General features: G+C 43.1%; 1 protein-coding gene across 2 annotated transcripts in view; it reads left to right on the top strand.

Moving 5' to 3' along the window:
• Positions 1 to 356: 356 nt before the first annotated feature.
• The window catches only part of LOC113946725 (deubiquitinase DESI2-like), a 71,889-nt gene continuing 52,582 nt past the window's right edge, over positions 357 to 19,663 (top strand). For both annotated transcript variants that reach the window (XR_003527530.1, XM_027642436.1), the window contains exon 1: positions 357 to 1,516. Coding sequence is in view for 1 of the 2 variants with exons in the window: in XM_027642436.1 (XP_027498237.1) it covers positions 1,478 to 1,516 (39 nt within the window). In the remaining variant the exon portion in view is untranslated. The remainder of the gene's footprint in view (positions 1,517 to 19,663) is intronic.

Here is a 19,663-nt window from a genome sequence, read left to right as displayed (position 1 = left end):
CCTCTTTCTCCCTCTCAGCTGCACCGTCTCCCAGCACCATCTCAAACCCTGCTCTCCCTTTAAAGAGAGAGGAGGAGCAAATTGAAGATGAATTTACCGCAGTGCATTTTATAATTAATTCTCGCATCCAGGTCAGAGGGGAGTGTTTGCTGGCAAGACATTGCAGAGCTGCCCGGTCCCAACATGACTGTAAAGTAGCTCCAGGACGGAAAAAACTCCAGAACCTGCTGCTGCCAGAAGCGAAACTACTCGCCCTGCCCAGTCGTTTCGTCCCTTCCCCGCCCTCCCACCGTGTGCCATGCAGCGATGCATCCAGCCAGCAGAGGACGGGGTAGGTCCCCATGGCTGTCAGTCAGTAGAGGCTGCCCAGCTCGGGACGAGCTGATCGTGAAATAAGGACTGGCCCTGCGGAGAGCAGAGCACACAGAGCTGGCTTACCCAGCCCCGGCCCCCTGGAAGCCTGGAAGCATCGCCCGCTCGGCATCCTCCTTCCTCCAGCCCCAACGCCGAGTAATCCCGCGTCGTCTCCCGCGGAGAACTGCCTACTAACTTCGGCGCCGACGCCAGGTCTGCCTGCACGCCGTGGGCAGGATGGGGGTTGCGGCATCCCCTCTGTGCCCCGGGGGCAGCCAGCCCCCTCCTCTGCCCCCTCCCACCGCTGAGCCCCGCGCTGGAGCCCCTTTGGCACAGCCTCTTCACCATGTCCTGCCGGCGGCGGAGAGACCGCAAAGGAGAGTCTGAGCAGGGATCAACCTCAGCACCGCGGACAGATCCCGGCTCTGGACGGACCTATCCCGGTACCGCGGACAGATTCCGGCTCCGGGAAGATCAACCGCAGTACCGCGGACAGATCCCGGCTCGGACGGACCGATCGCAGCACCGCGGACAGATCCCGAGGTGGCTCCGGGCTCCGGCGGCGGGAGGAGGGACCTCGGCGCCCGCTCCGGCCCCGCTCCGTGCCTTGGAGCCCAGAGCTATTGCGTCGTGCTGGCAGCCCGCTGCGGTAGCAGCCTGCCGCTCTGCCGAGAAAGCCCCCCGCACACACTGCCCCCCGCCTTGCTCACGGTGCCAGAAGAGGGCTTATATTTGGGCTCAGAATCTGTCTTCTGTGGATCGGGATTTACAAGCTTGGACGGTGCCTGGTTACAGTGGTGTATGAGTCTACTGACCCCAAGGTGCGCTACAGAGTTAGAAAGAAACCTTGGATCTGTCACGCCGTGGAAGGCTAAAATAAACCCTATACAACCAGCAAACCCAACTCAACCCTTACTGCCTCCCTCCAACCAACTTTACACACACATACACATACCAGTGAGAATTCTCTCCTTTCCTCCTCCCTCCACACTCCTTCCTTCGGCACGACTGTAGGATGAGGCATTTCCCTCTATCTGGCTCAGGGTGAAAGCATATCCTGGGGCATCAACACACATCTGGCAGGGACTGAAAGGTTTTAATCCAGCCTCTGCTGCAGTCAACAATGGCAAATGAACCAGTGATTCTGAATGTTTATGACATGGTGAGTATGAAACTGTACTGATTGAGGGGACAGTGGGGCTGGGTGGGTGTTCATGCTTGGAGGCAGGCATTGTACAAAGAGTAGCCAAGCACAGATCCCCAAAGAGGCTGATTCCCTGCCCCACCTTCCCCTCCCCGGCCCAAACTCCTCATCCAAGCATGTCATATCAGAGATGATGCTGACCCCAGCTTTTTTGGTTGTTTAGCATATTGGACCAGATTACAGGTATTATGCTCGATTTTCTGTAGGATCTTTCAGGAGCAGCACTGGGTGAGGAGAGTACTTTTTATTTTCCAGTGCCCCAGTTAAGGAAGGAAATGTGATCACCTCTGTCTTTGCTGGAGATAATTGTTCTTTAATTTTAAGTGAGCAAGCACTACCATGCTGTAGGGAAGGAGCCAGGATTTCATCTAGGGAGAAGAAACAGCTGTAGAATTGCAATAAGGACGTAGTTTCTAGGCTAATAATATGGATCAATCCCTCACATGCATAAGAATGTAGTTAATCATTTTCTCTAAAGGTTAATTGCAACAACAGGACTAAGAAATTGTCTCGTGAAGTTTCAGCACAGAGAGGAGCACAGGCACATGCTGCTGGGCAATATTTCCTGAAAGTTCACAGGATAGCAAGTTGTTTTCCTTGACCTTTTCTTGCAAAGGGGAATGTGAGTGGGTGTTATCTGTGCTAACAAATCAGAAGGTCCAAATCTTGGCACAAGCCTCCAAAGAGAAGAAAGCTTGGCACAACCTATTTGCTTGGTGGTCTGACAGAAAGTCAGGAGAGGCGTGTTCAGATGAAGAGCATTTTGATGATTGTGTACTTTATCTTTGTTTTTTGTTTACCAACTAATGATTAAAAAAAAAAAAGAGAAAAAAAAAGTAATTTTCAGATCTTCCACAAATTTAGTGAACTTTTCTGGGGAAAATACAACCTTATAAGGCCTCGTGCTGACTGAGCTCTAAATATCCAGCTCCAGACCTTTAAGATTACAGCATACATTTGCTTTTTATCATCAGGCAGTGACAACTTTTATCAGGAAGCCCACAGAATAGTGTGGGTTTCCCTGTAGGGGGAATAGACACCAAAGAGATAAGGAGTGGGTTGCTGTAAAAGTCAAACCTCTTCTTATCACAAAGATTAAGGGATCTTTTCAGGACTAAAACAGGTGGGTTGCTTTCTGAGGGAAGAGTGAGTGGTAAGGCCTGTTCAGGTGTGTGTCTGCTCTGAGGGACAGTCCAAAAAGCACAACTACAATGAACTGAAGCCACCTCTTCCAGTGCTATTATTGGTAAAATTGAGCAAGCTGATGTAAAATCCTTCCCCAGACTTTGGTCTTGAGTGTTTAAAGATCAATTGCTTGGCAGCCTGAACTGTGAACTCCCGCAAGCTGTCCTTCAACCAACAGGTCTGGTAACCCAAGTAAGTGGTAGCTAGTGCTTGATAACAAGGGACTGGCATTGCAAATGCACACACAGGAGTTTATCATTAATACTTTGAGGAAAATAAAGGAGTTGTGTTGTCCTTTTATAATATCCCCTCTCTTCCTTGCAATTTTTTAGTTTGTTCTGCAATAAACTATAGTCTGAACTTTCCTCTCTCAGCCACGGTTGATCCGCCCAAATCAGTGAATATTTCACTACTGAAAGAGATCCAAATACTGCATGGGTATCATCTTTACCTTTTTATGTTTGATTGACACCAAAGATCAGCCCAAAGGAATTATGGAAGAAGGGGCTTGCTGATCATGGTCACTGTGTTCTGAGATGGAACACAGTGAACTGAATTGCAGTCATCATTTTAATTCAGACTAAGTAGTTTTTGCTGCTTAGCAAACCATGAAAACCTTCATGTGTGAGTACTAACTCCATGGGTTAACCAGTGTGTACACAGAAACTGTTCAATTTTCATATAGACAACCTGGTTTGACTATCACTGAGTCACCTGTAGCTCACATCCTACATTATGACTATTGAGGCAACATGCTTTTTCATTGTTGCTATGATTTTAACACCACGAAGTCTGGAATGTAGCTATGCAAAATCTGCACTTTATTACACTGGTGGGGAATCATGGGGAAACTGGGAAATGAGCACATTTGCTTGAATAACTGTTGGAAAATTGGCCTAAATGGAAAAAAACCCAACAACAACAAAAAAGACAGCTGGGGACAACAATTAACTGGATGTAAAGCTCTGCTTTCCTGACAAAGAACATGACCCCCATTTGGCATCTGGAAGCACTTACACTGCAGGAAAACTTATCCTTAGGGCAGAAGTTCAATTATGGGCTTTGTGCAGCTATGAAATACCCGCTCTGTGTAGTCTTGTGTATTCAAAGATTATAGTAATTTATCCTTTTACCCATTGGATATGTACCAGGCTTCTTTAGGAAAAAAAGTGCTGCTATTTAATGAGGTGTTTTGCACAAATAGCTGAAGCAGGTAGATCTATTCGTAGACTTATTTTCTTCAGCATAAAATAATGGAGCAAAAATCACTGGGTATTCCTAGCGTTCAGAATATTCTCATCAAAAGCAAACTTTCCTCACCCTCAGCACACTGGGTGGTCATATCCTATTCTATCTCTTGCCAAAGACCTTGTACAAGCTTGTATGGACTTGTGAACTTGCAAAATGGACAGAGCAGGAGAACTTTGCTGATCAACTAGGACATTTTAAAGAGTAGATATGCAGGATATTGAACTCTGATTTAATGTGTAAGTGTGAATACAGAATATGGATCAGAGGTTTGATCATGGGTATACCTCTTTCCCAGTCTGAATCCCAGTCCAGCTCTTGCATGGACTCTAAGCCAACTTCTGGTTGGAAACCTGCAAGAAATAACTGGATCTATAAAATCTGTGGCAGAGTTTGCTCTGATCAGTCAGTTATCACTTTTACTTCAGAAGGACAAATCAAATTCCCTTTCATAACTTGTAATTCTCTTCCCTCTGGTCTGCATCAATAAGCTGTTTATCATGGAACACATCTTAGATTATGGGGTTGACTTTCTTAGGCAGGATATCATCCTGTTTCCTCATCACTTTAAGTCTTTGTGGCTTACTTTGGAATAGTTTGCCTAATCACTGTACATTAATAAATGTTGCCTATTTAAATCAGGCAGAAGAGTAACTGCAATTATTGCCTGGGTTTTAATCTTTAACAAGCAAGCTAAACACATTCCACTAAAAATAGTTTACTTGGCAGAGATTCAAGTTGGGGGCTCGGATAATATTTCCAGCTTATTGCATAGCACATTCATGCTATCATATTAAAAGCAAAGATATTCATATCACTGTTGTCCCTCTTTTATTACAGCTAAAGTTGTCCTGAATTTCCACTGTCTTTGCAGCTGATAATATATAAACCAGTCATTTTGATCTACTGGCGTTTTTTTTTTTTGCTTACTCTTTCTGCTGGGGAAAATGAACCCCTGAGATGTGCTGTAGAGGAGAATGAGAGCCCTGGTCAGCACAGAGCCAGGGAGCAATGATGTAGGGTCTATTTAAAAGGGGGTGTGTGTCTCTTTCTCAGCCTTGTCCCACTGTTATTCCATGTCATCCCATCTGGAGTGAATGAGAGGGAAATAAGATTCAAGTCACTGTAGTTGGACCGACTCTGAGATTTTCCCCTGTGACTTCAATTTCAGAAAGGTAACAAAAATGTAAATATTTATAATGGTCCTCCCATGTTCTTTCAGTTCTTTATATAATTTATATCATTTGCCTGCTAAATGGCCAAAGGCTGATAGTGATGGCAAAGGATGGCCCTGCAGCTGACTGACTGGTGTCTCTCTTGCTTCACTGATCAGTGTGTGATGGTGCCATTGGTTTGATTTCTCCATCACACCACAGAGTGGATCATCCAAGTGGCCCTGAAAGAAAAACAAACACAATAGCATTCTTGAATTCACAGCGGTGATAAAGGCCTCTGTTTTGGTTTTGTGATATTATGGCAAGCAGCCTATGTTTGAAGAAGGGGTGGCATTTTGGGTTGAGGATATAAAAGCTAAAAGTTATGCATATAGTTTCTGAGAGTCTCTGCAGAGAAGAGGACACACCAGCTATCTCTGAGGAAAGGCATAAAGCTAGGGGGTCGGTATGGCCACAGAATAATTGCATAAAACTTTAGTACTTTAAGCCAGTTTCTCTGATACAAAATAGTAGTATGGAGGAAGGAGTTACTTTTCCTTTTGCACTTTTCAGCTCTATCATTTTCAGCAATTTGCTCATATATGATTTGGAGGTGATGACCTGTGTGTACCATTGAAAACCAGCATAGACTTACCATCCTAGCATCCCTTTTGGGCTTCCTATGCAATGGAAAAGAGAGAGTGAGACTTGGCCTCTCCAGCAGAATGCTTTAGGACTGAAGGAATAGATATTCTTTTTACCTCTAGCTTCAGTATATAAGGAGCCTTTGAGTCTATTATAGAAGTAGCAACAAAATTGCAAGCACTAGCACTTCATTCTGTGAAATAATTGTTTTAAGCACTGACTAGATCATGGAGCATGTTATTATCTCTTTGGAGCAAAGAACAAGTCTAGTTACTCAGAAAAATGTCAACATGTTTCTGCTTACTGTACGTAAAGGTCTCCAATGCTCTCAGCTCGCTTAGTCAGAAGAGTGAAAAATCCTAGTGCAGGTAGTGGACCCACCTCTGCTACTTGTTAGTTGTTTCTGAGCTGCTCTGTGTGGAGAAGCACAGCATCTCCTGACTCTTTTTGGTATTCCAGGAAGCCATATGGAAAGCAAGGGAACTTTTTTGTCAAGTATGTTGATAGCTGTGAAGTTTCTTGCTGTGATGAGCTGAAGAGATGCTGTAAGTCAATTGAAGAACTTGTGGTCCTGAAAGAGTAGGTGATGGAAAGTCACTAGGGTTTCTTCTTTCTTTTTCTTCCTTCATGTGTTGGCCGAAGTGAATGTATTTAACAAATAGAGAGCAAAAGCCAAAATATTGCCTTTGGGAGATTTTAATTAAAGTCTAACAACACATGGACACACAGACACACAGACATACACACACACACATATATATACATACACATTAAATGAAATGTTTTGACTCTCCTTAAAATATTTACCAGTCATCTCTATCCAAAATTATTTGCCAAATCTGAATCATTTTAGTTCTCCAAAACACACTGTTCACTCGAAAGTTTGTCATGTTCTTGGAAGAGCTTGGTAGGTGTATCATACTCTTATTTATTCTGTGGCCAGTCACAAAACTCAAGAATTTCCTCTTTCATGAATAAGGATTGGCTAAGGAAGATCTGGGGTGTTTTAATCTTCTTCACAGGCTTGTTGTGGGGGTCAGCTCAAAGATAAATCCTTAAATTCCTGAAAGAAAAGGGGAAGATTTTAACCTTGGAGTTTTACTTTATCACTGACTCTTCATTTATCCAGAGCTTTATTCATTCTGCTGTCTTCAAGTCATATCAAGTACAGGGTACCGTATAACAAAACAAAATGGTGAGATAACAGGTGCCCAGTGCCTGGAAATGGGTTCCCACAGTGCTATAGTATGTCCGACATAAGTGCTAAACAATCTTTTTTTCCAAGAGTAGTCAAACATAGTGTTACTCAAAAGTGGTAGTGTGAAGGATCAGGTAGACCTCAGATGCTTGTTTTATGCACCTTCCTAGAGCTTTGAGTAGGCCTTCTGTGCTGTTTTCTGGTTTGCTTTGTTGTGTTTGTTTGTTTGAAGGACTGAGTTTAGACTATTAGATTATCTGTATGCTGCACAGTAGGTTCAGGATTCATAATCACTCAGGTATCATACTTTCTATTATGGGCCCAAAAACTCTCTGGGAAGGCTCTTGGTTAAAGGGCAGAGAGACTACATAGACCACTGCTGCAAATGAGAGAGGAGGCAGAAAAAGCTGCTTTCACTGGTTGTCAACAGAGTCCTGAGCCCAAGATATGAAAGGTCTGTCCAGACTGCTTCAGTTTTCTTGGATGCAACATTTCCCACTGCAAATGGTCTTGACTTTGGAAAAAAATATGAACAATTTTTTTAAAAAAGGTGTTATGGCAAGTCTGATGGCAGTACATGAGAGGTTTCAAATAAATTAGGCTGAGATGCCTGGCAGTGTGCGCCAGTGAGGAAAACTAGGCTTTGTTTCTGGTCTTCTTTTCCTCCTAGACTGCATCAATTTAATTTGACTGACAACAGGCTGACCTCAGGCAGGATAGTCACAGATTGGGATTGCTCCCTTGCCCTACTTGAACTCAGAAGCAGAGGGAAAAGGAAAGCAGTTTGGTGATGCTGAGCGCTGTGTTATAGTCAGTGCCTGCTTCAAGCCTGTGAGAAGATGATGAAATGCAACTAGACATCTCTTCTCTCTTGTGTCTTTGGACAGAGGAAGTCAATTGGAGGAAGAAAAGATTAAAAAAACTAATACACTGAGCTGCAGCTGAGTCCATTCCTTCAAGAAGAAGGAATCCAAACATGTCAACTGATTTAAATCAACTGAGAAGCTAAAGAGTAAGTGGCATGGCCTGGGTTAATAAGTCCTGCAATGAAGTGTGCCCATTTATGCATAAGAAGTGGATTTTTGTTGTCTTAGCAACAACCTGGAGATGTGTTATCCATCAGGGGAACAGTCTGTTTTAATGTTGTCAGTGTGACAAGCTGACTACCTGTCCATGTTACTGCAGATCTTCTCCTGCACTGCAGTCTTGTAGCTGGCGACTGTATGCTTATGCATGAGATGTTGTAAGAGCTGTCTCTTGACTGTACATGGGTCATTGCTATCTCTGGCTACAGCATTTATCCTATCAACAAGCTCACTGAACCATTGCTCTGTTGCCCAGTGGACTGAGTTGAACTGACTCATCCAGGGCAATACAGGAGTTGTCACTTCTCCTAGTCCTGCATGCCTTAGGAAAACTGCTCCACAACATGCTCTCCTTTACATCAGCAAATATAAGAAACTCGTGTGAGTGAGGAGATCCAGGAAAGCTAACACAATGTAAAAAAATGTGTGAACTCTGCTTCTGGAGCAAAGCTTCTCAGCTTTGCTTCTCAGCTGTCATTAGCTTACAGTTCCCACATCAGTACTCTTGAGTCAGTTCCTGCAGATGACAATCTGACAGTGTCTCTAAAGCACTCATTTCAAGGCAGCCTGAACTCTTGAGGAGTCAGGATTCTTATGGCCAGGATTTCAGGTGTAAACCTAGGGGCTCAAAGTAAGGTCAGCTCTAAGAGATACAGAAGATATAGAGATACTTTTACTGCTACTGGAAGTTGTCCTTTAACTCTATCTACAGGCAAAGGCACAATCCCCTGGCCTGGCTCTGAGCAGCTCTGAGAGAAATGATTGTTTCCTCTTGAAAGCATATGGAAGCTGGTTTCCAGTGATTTTTCTCTGGTGCTTTTTGGGCTTTCCCCTTATAGCAAGGCACAATTCTTTTAGAACATGACACTTTTGTCAGCAAGATTTAGCCTCTGGCTCACTTTGCTGTCAAGGTTCCTAATGTTACTTGGCTGTTCTTTAAAACAAACAAACAAACCCCTAAACCAAACAAACCCCTCTTGGCATTGATGAAAGCTGATGTATTGATAGTACTGGAAACTGTCACTCTCCTAACAAATAAGTTTATGCTAGCAGTAGCAAAACAGACCCTTCTGCCTTTTTTACCTTGTCCCTGGTGTGTAGGTTGAGCTGCTCTGGTGGTGTGGCTCAGCTGGTCATCCAGCTTCCTACTCAGAAGCCCAGAGGGACTAAGTTGTACATACACTGGGAGCTTCTGCAAGGGAGAGCTGAGCATTAGTGGTAGAAGCAGAGCTACTAAGTTGGAACAAATGTCAGATCCATTTCTAAGTGTGATGATAGGCAGGTATATAGTTGTGCATTAGTGCAATGAACTGAATTTAAATGGGTGTCTTAGTGCTGAAAGCTATGTTGGTGACCTGAGTTGCCCTTATTCTAATTTTCTGTTGGTTTCAGTCTCTCTTGTTCCCGTCATTATGCCAAGATGACGTAGCTGAAGCTGGGGAGGGAGGCAGAGACCAATCAATACATAAAATCTATATTTCTGCTGGGGAAGAAAAGAAACAAAATTCACAAGTCTAATGATTCTTTCTCTAACAAATGGACTCAAACTGTTAGGAAAGAAAAAAAACACTGGATGTTCTTGAGTGTGAAAGATCCAGAGCAGAGAAAGTAGGTATCTTCTTACTTCAGAGCTTTATCTATCAGCATGTGAATCTGTGAGACTTCTTATCTCAGAAAAAAAATATGAGGCTACATCCTAAGATTGGAACATGGTTTTAATTGGTAACTTAATTTTTAAGCAATTAATCTTAAGGTGTCTGGAAACATAATGATGAGGGAAGAATAAATGCTGGGAGTTACAAATGATCTCTGATAGGTAAGAATGGTGATCTGCAGAAGCGTCTGATGCTAGAAATGCTGAAAGCATTTTAGCCTGTGTAGTGCCTTCATTGAGTGTGTCAACAATGGGTTGAATGCCATGTGACTCCTGGCAGATCCACATCTCTGGGAAAGGAAGGATCTGGCACAGTGTAAGCTCTATTGATAATGTGGTTTGTTGAACTTTCAACTGTGCATCTGTTACTGTGCTTTCCATGAGGTCATGCTTAAATCCATGAGGAACTATCAACCCCTTTGCTGTTCTCTTCAATATCTTCTACTAGTGATTTATTTATACTGGATACTCATGCAAGAAAAAAGGCTTCCTAGATGCTGGTTGCTGCCTCAGGGTTTAGAATGCATGAGGAGCCCAGTGTAGCCTTCCAGAGTGAATTATAGGCTTTGCTATAGGTTATCTTTTGCTAGGTACAAAATGTTCTAGACATCTGTTCTTGGCTTATCTATGTGTCTTGCTCTGTTTGGAACTACTTGGAGCTGATGGTTTTATAATTGCCCCATATTTGTCATTTCTCCCAGCCCTGGATTAGCCTGGTGAGTGTGAGAAGTGACAGAAAGAGAGGAGCAAGAGGTTAAGCATGGTACTACTCTGATAAATCATCACCTTTGTCATTAATCTGTATTCTTGGGCAGCACCTGGGGCATGAGCCTCAGCAGTATGCTTCTAGTTGCATAGGAGGCCTAGGTTGTAGGTATTTTCAGGCAAGGCTGAGGTGCTTTCTTAGCAAATCACTTATCTAAAAAATGAAAGGCTCTACTAGCTGCCTAAGCACAGATATCAAAAGATATTTTAGGATATCCATCTGATCTCTGGATTCCTCTCCGGAAAGGTCGAGCTATTTTCCCTCATTGATTCTCTTTCATAGCTATCAAGTTTGCAGAGATGTCTTGACTATTTTAGGGCATTTGAGATGGCATGACATACCCAGAGGTTCTGACATGAGTGCTGCTTATGGGCTGGGGGAGTAACAGTACTAGTTCTGCATTTGACTTCTACCACTTACTGTGCTGATGCATTTGGAGGTTAAAATCCCTGAGGGATTCAAACACAACTGCCGCTTCACATAGGTCTGCCAGAGAAGCAGACAGTGGGATTTGGTTGTTCTGGGTCTCTTGTGTGAAAACATTTAGGTTTTGTTTGAAATACTCAGCAGAAGAGTGGATGTTTCCAGTGGATCCTGGCCGTTCCAGGAGGTTGTCCAGGCTGGAGCCAAGCAATAGTGCTACTCACACTTGTTCTCTGGCCCGCTGAATATACATTTTATATGAAAGAAATCTATTATTTACTTTATATGACTCTAAAGCTGCTTCACCAGGAAGGAATGAGAAGGCCTGACTCCAGCTACACTATGATGGGGTGGCCAGGCTGCTTTCCTCTGAGGCAGGTGGAGAGTCAAACCCCCTCTGGCCGGCTGAGGTGGTCAGAAAGTTGGTCTGTATCCTCCCAGACAAGTGTCTAGGCTCCTGGTTATCAGGTACAAGCAGAAAGCACTTGTTCCTCCTGGGAAATAGAGGCCAACCTTGCTCTTCCCTCCTCCTATATGTTTGTTTTCAATCAGGGAATTTTTAGACCGATGTCAGGCTTTGTTGCCCTGAGAGGATCTCTACCCCTTTCCTCCTTATGTGTCTACCTAACCTGGAGAGTCAGTTACTTGTGCAGCTTTTTTTCTGAGTCTGTCCCAGCACTCATACAAGGGCTAGTATGTCTTTAGAGCAACCCTGTGTTGGAGACATTGTGGAAAGGTGGGAAGGCAGCGCTGGAGGTTTTCATATCTGTGGAGGCTGGAGCTAAAAATGCATGTCCCAGGCTGAAATCCACCCACCATCTGTCTCCAGTTCTAACATTCATTGTTCTTGATTGCAGTGCCATTTGCTGTACTTTTGTTCACTCTAATTTTTATGGCTGCTCGTTTTCCAAGACAGCTGGCTATCTTCTCTTTGACAGTTCTTTGGGATGTGGAACAGACCTATTTTCTGCTGCTGGAGCACTATGCCTCTTCTGCTTACTACTGGGAGAAAATTTGGGGCCAGGACATTGAAAAATGGGTTGTGCTGAATTGAAAGAGAACAGATTAAATCCAGCATAAGCTAAGAAGAAACAGGGGCAAATTAAATAGGTCCATTTCAAGCTCAGGTGTTCTTGGGACCATTAAAAAGGAAGTACTACAAATCCTTTTTTCTCCCTATGTATCTCATAATATAAGCAAAAGCTTTGGAAGGATAAAAGAATGCAAAGCACATGGATCTATGAAAATTTCAATTGTTTTTATTGTTGAGATTAAATTCTGCCTCCTCCCCTGGGCAGAACGCTGCTGGCGGGAGAGGCTCTGCACCATGGTAGCTAGAGGCCTTGGCAAGCAGGCAGGACACCCCCTGGGGGGCAAGGGAGGACAGAAAGGTGTTCATCCCAGCACCCTGTTAATTGGATTGGTCGTACATCCCCCTGAATGCTGTGTGTGTACTCTTCTGTCCCTTGTATTCAGGCAGAGCTAATAGGAAGGAACGTGTCCCCTGAGAGCTGAACTGGGACGTAAGAGAAAAGGGGGATGGGAAAGGAGGGACTCCTTTTACATCTCTCTTTCACAGTTTTCAACGCCACAGGATGAACTAAAGCTTTTTCAGTGCTCTTTGAAACACCTTCTGTCAGAAAGGCAAGGAAGCAGGAAGCAAGTAAAAGTGACATCCTACCTTCCGAATCCATCTCTGCAGTAGTTATGCTGGGAGGCTCACACGTCTATCTGTGGCTTTTTAAGTGCTGTTTGTAATATGGCATGTTATTGAAATGCTTCAAGGATTCCCTTTGTAATGTGTAATTACTCTGAGATATGCAGTTCAGTGCCTATTGCAGCTGCTGTTCTAGCTAATTTTAATACAGTTAAAGCCGTTGGTGGATCAAAGAAATTTATGCAGATGAAATTTTAAAGCTAGTGTAATGAACAAAAATTAATAGTCTCTAACACATCAGGTACTTAAAAATCCTGTACTTGGTACCTCTGAACTTGAATTCTGCTTCTCATACCCACAGGACTTTGAAGCATGTTTCTAACTGTCTGTTACCTCTCCCAAGATCTCAGAGGTGTCTCATTAAAGCTGATGTTCAAGCCTATTAAATACATGAATATAGCTTCTAATGATGCATCTCATTTGGGTGAGTTGGCACCAGGAACTGGCAGGCATCATAGCTGCTCTGGTCCCCCAGTGGCTGGGATAGTGAAAGCCACCTGGAGAAGTGCAGGATAATACCTTCTGTGTTGGGAGATAAAAGGCAAAGTGTCTTGAAAAGGCTGCTGAGTTCCAGGGGCACACCAACCTTGTCACCTTCTCACCTACCAGCTTCCCTCCCTCCTTCCTGAAAAGTGCAGCCTCAGCTCCTGGAGATTGCAGATGGGAGGCATCTGTCCTTGAGCTCTCAGTCTCTCCAGCAAGTTAATTATTAATCATCACAATATCCCTTATGTCAAGCATCTGCACTGCCCATGAAACATGGAGAACTGTTTTATCAGTCGAGTCAGAAAGGTTTTAGTGTTCTGCCATTCATTATCGTAAGGCTTTTGTTCTGTCAAAGAACTTAAGCAGCCAGAATTATCTTACCTGACTCCCACACCAGATGACCTGGTACTAGCAGGGGCAATAAATGTGTGAATTGGAAAACCAGAAGAAAAAGTTAAGCTTGTATCATGGATCCTGCAACAGAACTGCTGTACTATTGGATATATTTACAACTGTAATGCTACTGCAGTTACAGGTATATTGCCCATTATGAGCACCTACTTGCTAGGAAAAATACCTCAGTATTTAGCTCCCTTGAAAGATACCTGCTGGGCTATTAAATCCTGAGGGGCACAACTAATTTTGTGACTGTTGGCTGGCTGTTGTGCCTCTCTTTGGTTTGCTGGTGCTTACCATTGCTCTAGAAACTGAGAGACACAGGGCTGTGTAGAGCTTTAGGACTTGACTGCTCTCTGATTCAGCTTATATGCTATCCTAAAAGAGAGATTAAGAAGAGGCAGACCAAAGAGTAGGCATGAAAGAAGAAGAACGTCATTCGACTTGTCTCAAGGCACTTCTTACTGTTGGGAATATTCAGACATGAGAACCTGATGCCTGACTCCTTCTAGCTGGGACAATTCTAGTGGAGATGGAATGGCACTGGCACTTTATTTCTGGTTTAGGCAATATGATGCTTTCCTGCCACCATTTAAAATCATACTGTGGGAAGCCTTGGGTATTGCAGGTAAGTGAACCCATTATGACAGATGATACATGAGTTAAATTGTGCTCTTTAGGATCCCTAGGACATGGTTAGGTCCTCAAGTATTTCTGTCTTCCCTTCCACCCTTCCTTCTATTCCAGGATGTCTTCACGCAGAGTGAAAGAAATTATGGTGGATCTGACAGGATTTTTTTTGTCTCAGCAAATTCATGGTAGATTGTCACTAATTATCACAGCAAGGCTCAAAGTCACTCTTACTTCATTCTCTACTAAGGTATCAGGATTGTAGAAGACCAACTCTTATTTACATGTAATAATAGATGAAGATGTTTTTTCCTCCTTTCAGTTCAAACATAACATTGTGTTCAATTACACCACCGTGTTTTGAGGAAAGTACAAGTGCTTTGAACATGTGGGAATCAAAAAGCTCTAAACAGATTGTGTCATGCTGCCAACAAAGCATGTCCTTGGACCCTAGCCGAGAACAACCAAACCTTCATTTTGAGTAAAGCACTGGATGTTGAGAAAGAGAAATACAAAAACTTTAGTCCTAGTTCCCATCTCAATTGCATTTCTAGCAAGTCACTTCAGTCTCATTGCCTTGAGTCATCTCACCTGTAAGATGCTCTTGTTGGGGTGGGAGGAAATATTTGTGGGATGTTTGGGAGGTTAAAACCCTAACTGCTTTTTGGCATTAGCGTGTAGCTGCCTGTTTTGATGTGACTCCCATAGGAATGGGAGGTAGCAGCAGGGTTTCTGGGTAGTGGGCTGAGGGGCAGCAGCCCTGCATCTTGCTGGCTGGCTGCCTGACCTGTGCCCAGGTGAGCACATGCTGTGTTGCCACCTTACTCCTGCTTACCCTGGCAACTGTTCCTAGCCTTCCTGTCAATAAGGAGGTGGGTGGTTCCACTCCCTTCTCAACAGAGCCTGCCTGGCACAAATGGAGATTTTCTTGCAAGTAGTCAGCCACTACACCTGCTCCTGGCCTTGGCCTTTACTGCCCTTTGATTAAAGATAGCAGATGAAGTATTTAGAGACACCTGCTATTTCTGTCATTAGCATCCAGACTTCCTAGGAGAAAATTGCTGAAATTTGTGACAGCTGAAATCTGAGTCAGAGGAAGCTTTTTACTTCAGCATGTACAAAAGCAAAGGGAGAGTGAAGTAAGGGGGAGGGAAAGACAGTGCTCAATTTGCTATTCATTTAGTTCAGGAAAGCCCAAGGAACTCAAGATGATGGTGTGCAAATTGCAGACATGCATGTTGCTGTGTGGTGAATATTGTTCAAGGGATTGAAGATGCAGAAATAGTGGGTAAGTGCAGTATGAGGGGGCTATGTGCTGTGCTTTGTGTCAGGACACATTTACTCCCACTGAGCAGTTCTGTGCTCTGGACCCTGCTGATGGTACTTGACAGTTTAAAGCAAATGTGATTATCTCTATGTTGTGCTGCCGTTGCAGGTGCTGGAACAGGAGAATGCCCAAGGGATTTGCTACTCCAGCACACGATCCTTTCTCAGTCTTTTCTAGTGTATTTCCCAGTATTTCTCTGGAGAAGGAAAAGGCTGTCATTCCCACTCTGCAGCTGAGGCACTGACATGCAGAGAGGCTGACTTGTCTGATTCTAGGACATGAGGAAATGGAATGAAGCTGTGTCAGGGGAAGTTTGGATTATATGTTAGAAAAAGTTTTTTACTGAGAGGGTGGTTGGTCACTGGAACAGGCTCCCCGGGGAAGTGGTCACAGCATGAACCTGACACAATTCAAGCACTGTCTGGACAACATTTTTAGTCATTATCATTTAGTTTTAGGTAGTCCTGGGAGAAGCAGGGAGTTGGACTTAATGATCCTTATGGGTTCCATCCAACTTGAGCTGTTCTATGACTCTATGACTAGGTAACTTGTTGCTGTGCAGTCTCTGTGGAGTTATGATTGTGAGACTGTTCTTACTCTTCTCCAGCTGCAGCTGCTGAAAATGCTCTGATTTCTTTTTAAGGACTGTGATAGATGTTTCAAAGCAAAGTGCTTACATGAGGCTTCCCGGTTTACCTGTGCTCCCCTTTGATGGAGTTCAGATAGCTTCCAGCACTGAAAGGAACTGTGGGTCAGAAGCACTCTTCCAGCACTCAGTCTTTTCAAAATGAAAGTGCAGGCTTTCTGATGCTATCATGATTTCCAGTTTGAAAGAAAACTCCTAGGATCAGAGATGGTTATTCCCAAACCAATTTATTTACAGAGCACCTCTGGTAATATAATTCAAGAGGCTTTCTGAAAACTTAGTAAAGAGGGGAGTAAACAGGGGCGGATGAGTCAGAGCATGAACAATTAATGCCTCCGTTGATTCCCATGGCTCTGTATAAGCTTTGGACTGAGATAGGAAGAGGTAAAGGAGAAACAGTCAGTCCTAGTTCTGCCCAATTACTCAACAACAGGATTAGGTATATGTTAATCTACCAAAATTTATCTTCTGTGTTAGAAATAAGAACAATTGCTCTGGACCAGCCTGAAGTCTTTATGCTGACCAGTTTACACAGGTTATCATTTAATTTGAAAATATTCTTATGTTTTACTTGGTACTTGTCAAAATAAAATGCTACCTAGGATTTTGGGGGGATAGGAACACATTACACACTGAGGTTACAGGAGGTGATGTGGTTAAACACTGCACGCACATATGTGCTCTGGGGACAGCTTGCCAGACTGGAGGCTTTTGGAAAGAACGAGTCTAGCAAAGGGCCAGGGGGCGGGAGGGCTGTGCAGAGGGGAGAAAGCATCTGCCAGTGAATAGATAGATAAAGATTGTCTGTGCTGCTTTTAAGAAGCACCAATCATCTTTGTAACTTTGACAGGTGGCAATGGGGCAGAAGAGGAGGAAGAGATTCAGAGAATTGTGTGGGTGGGGAAGAAATTAATCCTAATGAATTGGAAGAGCAAATCCACAGTGGGCAGAAAGCTTTGGACTTCTGCCCTGCTGGATATGGATAAATGCAAGAGAATCCCTTTTGCACGCAAGAGCTAATTGGGCAATTACAGCATAATCTGAAAACCTTTGCTTAAACTGTATTCTGACTATCAAAGTGTGAGGCAGATTCTCTTCCAGGGGTTCATAAGGCTTGCCCAGAGTCTTTCAGGTGGGTGAAAGCTCATCTTTGAAACAGCTCCCCTCTTTATACTTCCAAGGTTTCCTTTCAATGTTTTCATTCTTATTCACAGAAAAGAACACACAAGCATTAAAAATGGCTGAACTGGCTGAGACCAAGGATCCATCTAGTCCAATTTGATTATTCTTTCCTCAATGCCTGCTTGTGGAGATGGAGCAGCTCAAGCATATATGACACTTCTTTCTAACATGGTCACATATTTTTTTTGCTCTGAGTCGTCTCTGAGCTTGACCTCTGCCTCTTTACTAGTCCTCTATGGCTCTTTCTTTCATTCAGTTTTCCTGAACAAATGTAATCTTTTGTATTAATAGTCCTTGCAGGGAGTTTGCAAGTAGGTGTACTACATAGTGGTGAAAAGCTAAGTACTTTTCTTTTTTTCTCTCTTTTTTTTTTTTAATAATGGCTTCATTTTGATAGGTTTTATATCAGACAGAATAGTTAGTTCTTATCTACTTTATTGCACTACCTGCAGAACCTCACTGTATCTCTTTGCCTCTTGACTAGTTAAATCCTTACAGATGTTTTCTGGAAAATGTGATCAAAAACATTTTTGAAATAAGTTAACTATGTCAATGAAATCACTGCTTTCTCCAAAAAATATCAAGAGATGAGTGTCACAGGACATCCCCTTGCAGAATTCATGTTGATCCTTACCTGAAAGATCAAATTTATTGCCCATTAATGCTATATTTTGTTATCATTTCTACTAATGAATCCAGTTTGGATTCCAGGCTAGCAGAAGTGTTTTTCCCTGGCTCTCATACAGACCTCTGAAGATTAGTGTTACACTTGCTACATTCTGGTGTTCAGGTCCCAGAGACATTTTACACAAAGGCTGCCCACAATCATTAACAATTCAGCTATTCTGTCCCTGTCGTTCCTCTGTTACTCTTGGGTAAGTGTTGTTCTGCCCCTGGAATCCTCCAGGGCCAATTCTGTCTGTGTCATACACCCATCCATGTCAATGTTTAACAGAGCCTCTTCTGATTTCCTCACTCTTCCTACTCCTTATACAAAAATAAAAGTGGGAGTTTCAGGCATGGGAATCTCACCAGTTTTTTGTGGAAACAAGAAAGCTCTGATGGAAAGACTGAATTTATTTTCTCTGCAACAGTGAGTATCAGGTTTGAGTTCTTCTACAGCTTTGCTACCACTTGCCCCTAAAGACTTTTCTTCTGACATGTTGGAGGAAGAATTGAAGAAATAAATGTTGCTGGAGAGGCTATTCTTATAATTTTTAGGTCTATCTAGAAGGTAAAAGTGACAATGTTTTTTCTGCTTTTGAAAGCACAGGGTCCTGAGACAATTTGAATGAGGAATGATCAATAAGAGCGCTCTCTGTCTGCAGTGCTGTCTGCTGGATACCCTGTGCTTTTCCCACCCCTAATTTGTGTATTCATGTTGTCTAAATCTTTTATGTGATTATGCATTTGAGCTAAGATTTGAGTGCGACAATACCAAGCAGCTCCACATTCCAAAGAAACAGAGCATCTGGATGCTTCTAAAATTTTGGCTATTCTTAAAGCTTTAAGACTGAAGTTTGGTTCCTCTTTACTTCAACCATCTTCCAAAAGATCATTTGTGACATGAAGCATGTTATTCTCCATCCCATCTCTCTGCTGAACCTAGTTGGCGTTCTTTCTCTTAGGAAGTGTTTTTCTTCAGAATTGGCATCAACACAGAAATTCAGCATCAGGCTGGTCTTGCTCATCCATTGTGTATTGCTATTTGATCAAATGGATAAAACAGAGCATGTGACTTGCTAGGACTGAGTTGGAAGGGAAAGCAAAGAAGGTATCTGCAAACACGGATGCACAAACCACAATGGTATTAGTGCTCAAGTGAGGTAGAAACCATGGCTACACAACTGTACAAAATACAAATGAAGTTCATGTCACACTGGGTGGTCTTTTTTTACAAAGAGAGAGGAAAAAAGATCCATTGGGGGCTAGTATTTCTCTATTCAGCACTGTTTTCATGCTTGGTTACCTGAATGTTGCTGCTGCTGCAGGGTAGCAAACCAAGCTGTGTATTTACTCTCGTTGTTCACAATGTACAAATACACCTTGGAGGATAAAGTAAGCTGAGAGTTAAAATATTTGCATCCTCTGTAGTTTACTTGCTGAAGAAGGTTCTCTTCTGAGCAGACTATTGCAAAGGCATTCAGCAGCACAGCTGTGCAAGTGACTATATTCTGGGAGAGGATGATTAGGAGAAAATTGTTCCTATAAGGAGTTTTGCCAAGGACCAATTACAGTGCTGCACCTTTGGTGCCATACTGGGCTTGTTTTTAGGCTTAGTTACTAAAATAGCATATGTGAAAGGAGGCTGATTGTCAGTCACCCATGGTTGGCTTTGTACACACTCTTGGGCATGTTTGCTT

The sequence above is a fragment of the Corapipo altera genome, unplaced genomic scaffold, assembly GCF_003945725.1.
Source record: "Corapipo altera isolate COAL_440 unplaced genomic scaffold, ASM394572v1 23b, whole genome shotgun sequence".
Taxonomy (NCBI): Eukaryota; Metazoa; Chordata; class Aves; order Passeriformes; family Pipridae; genus Corapipo; species Corapipo altera.
This window is presented reverse-complemented; position numbering and strand designations above follow the sequence as displayed.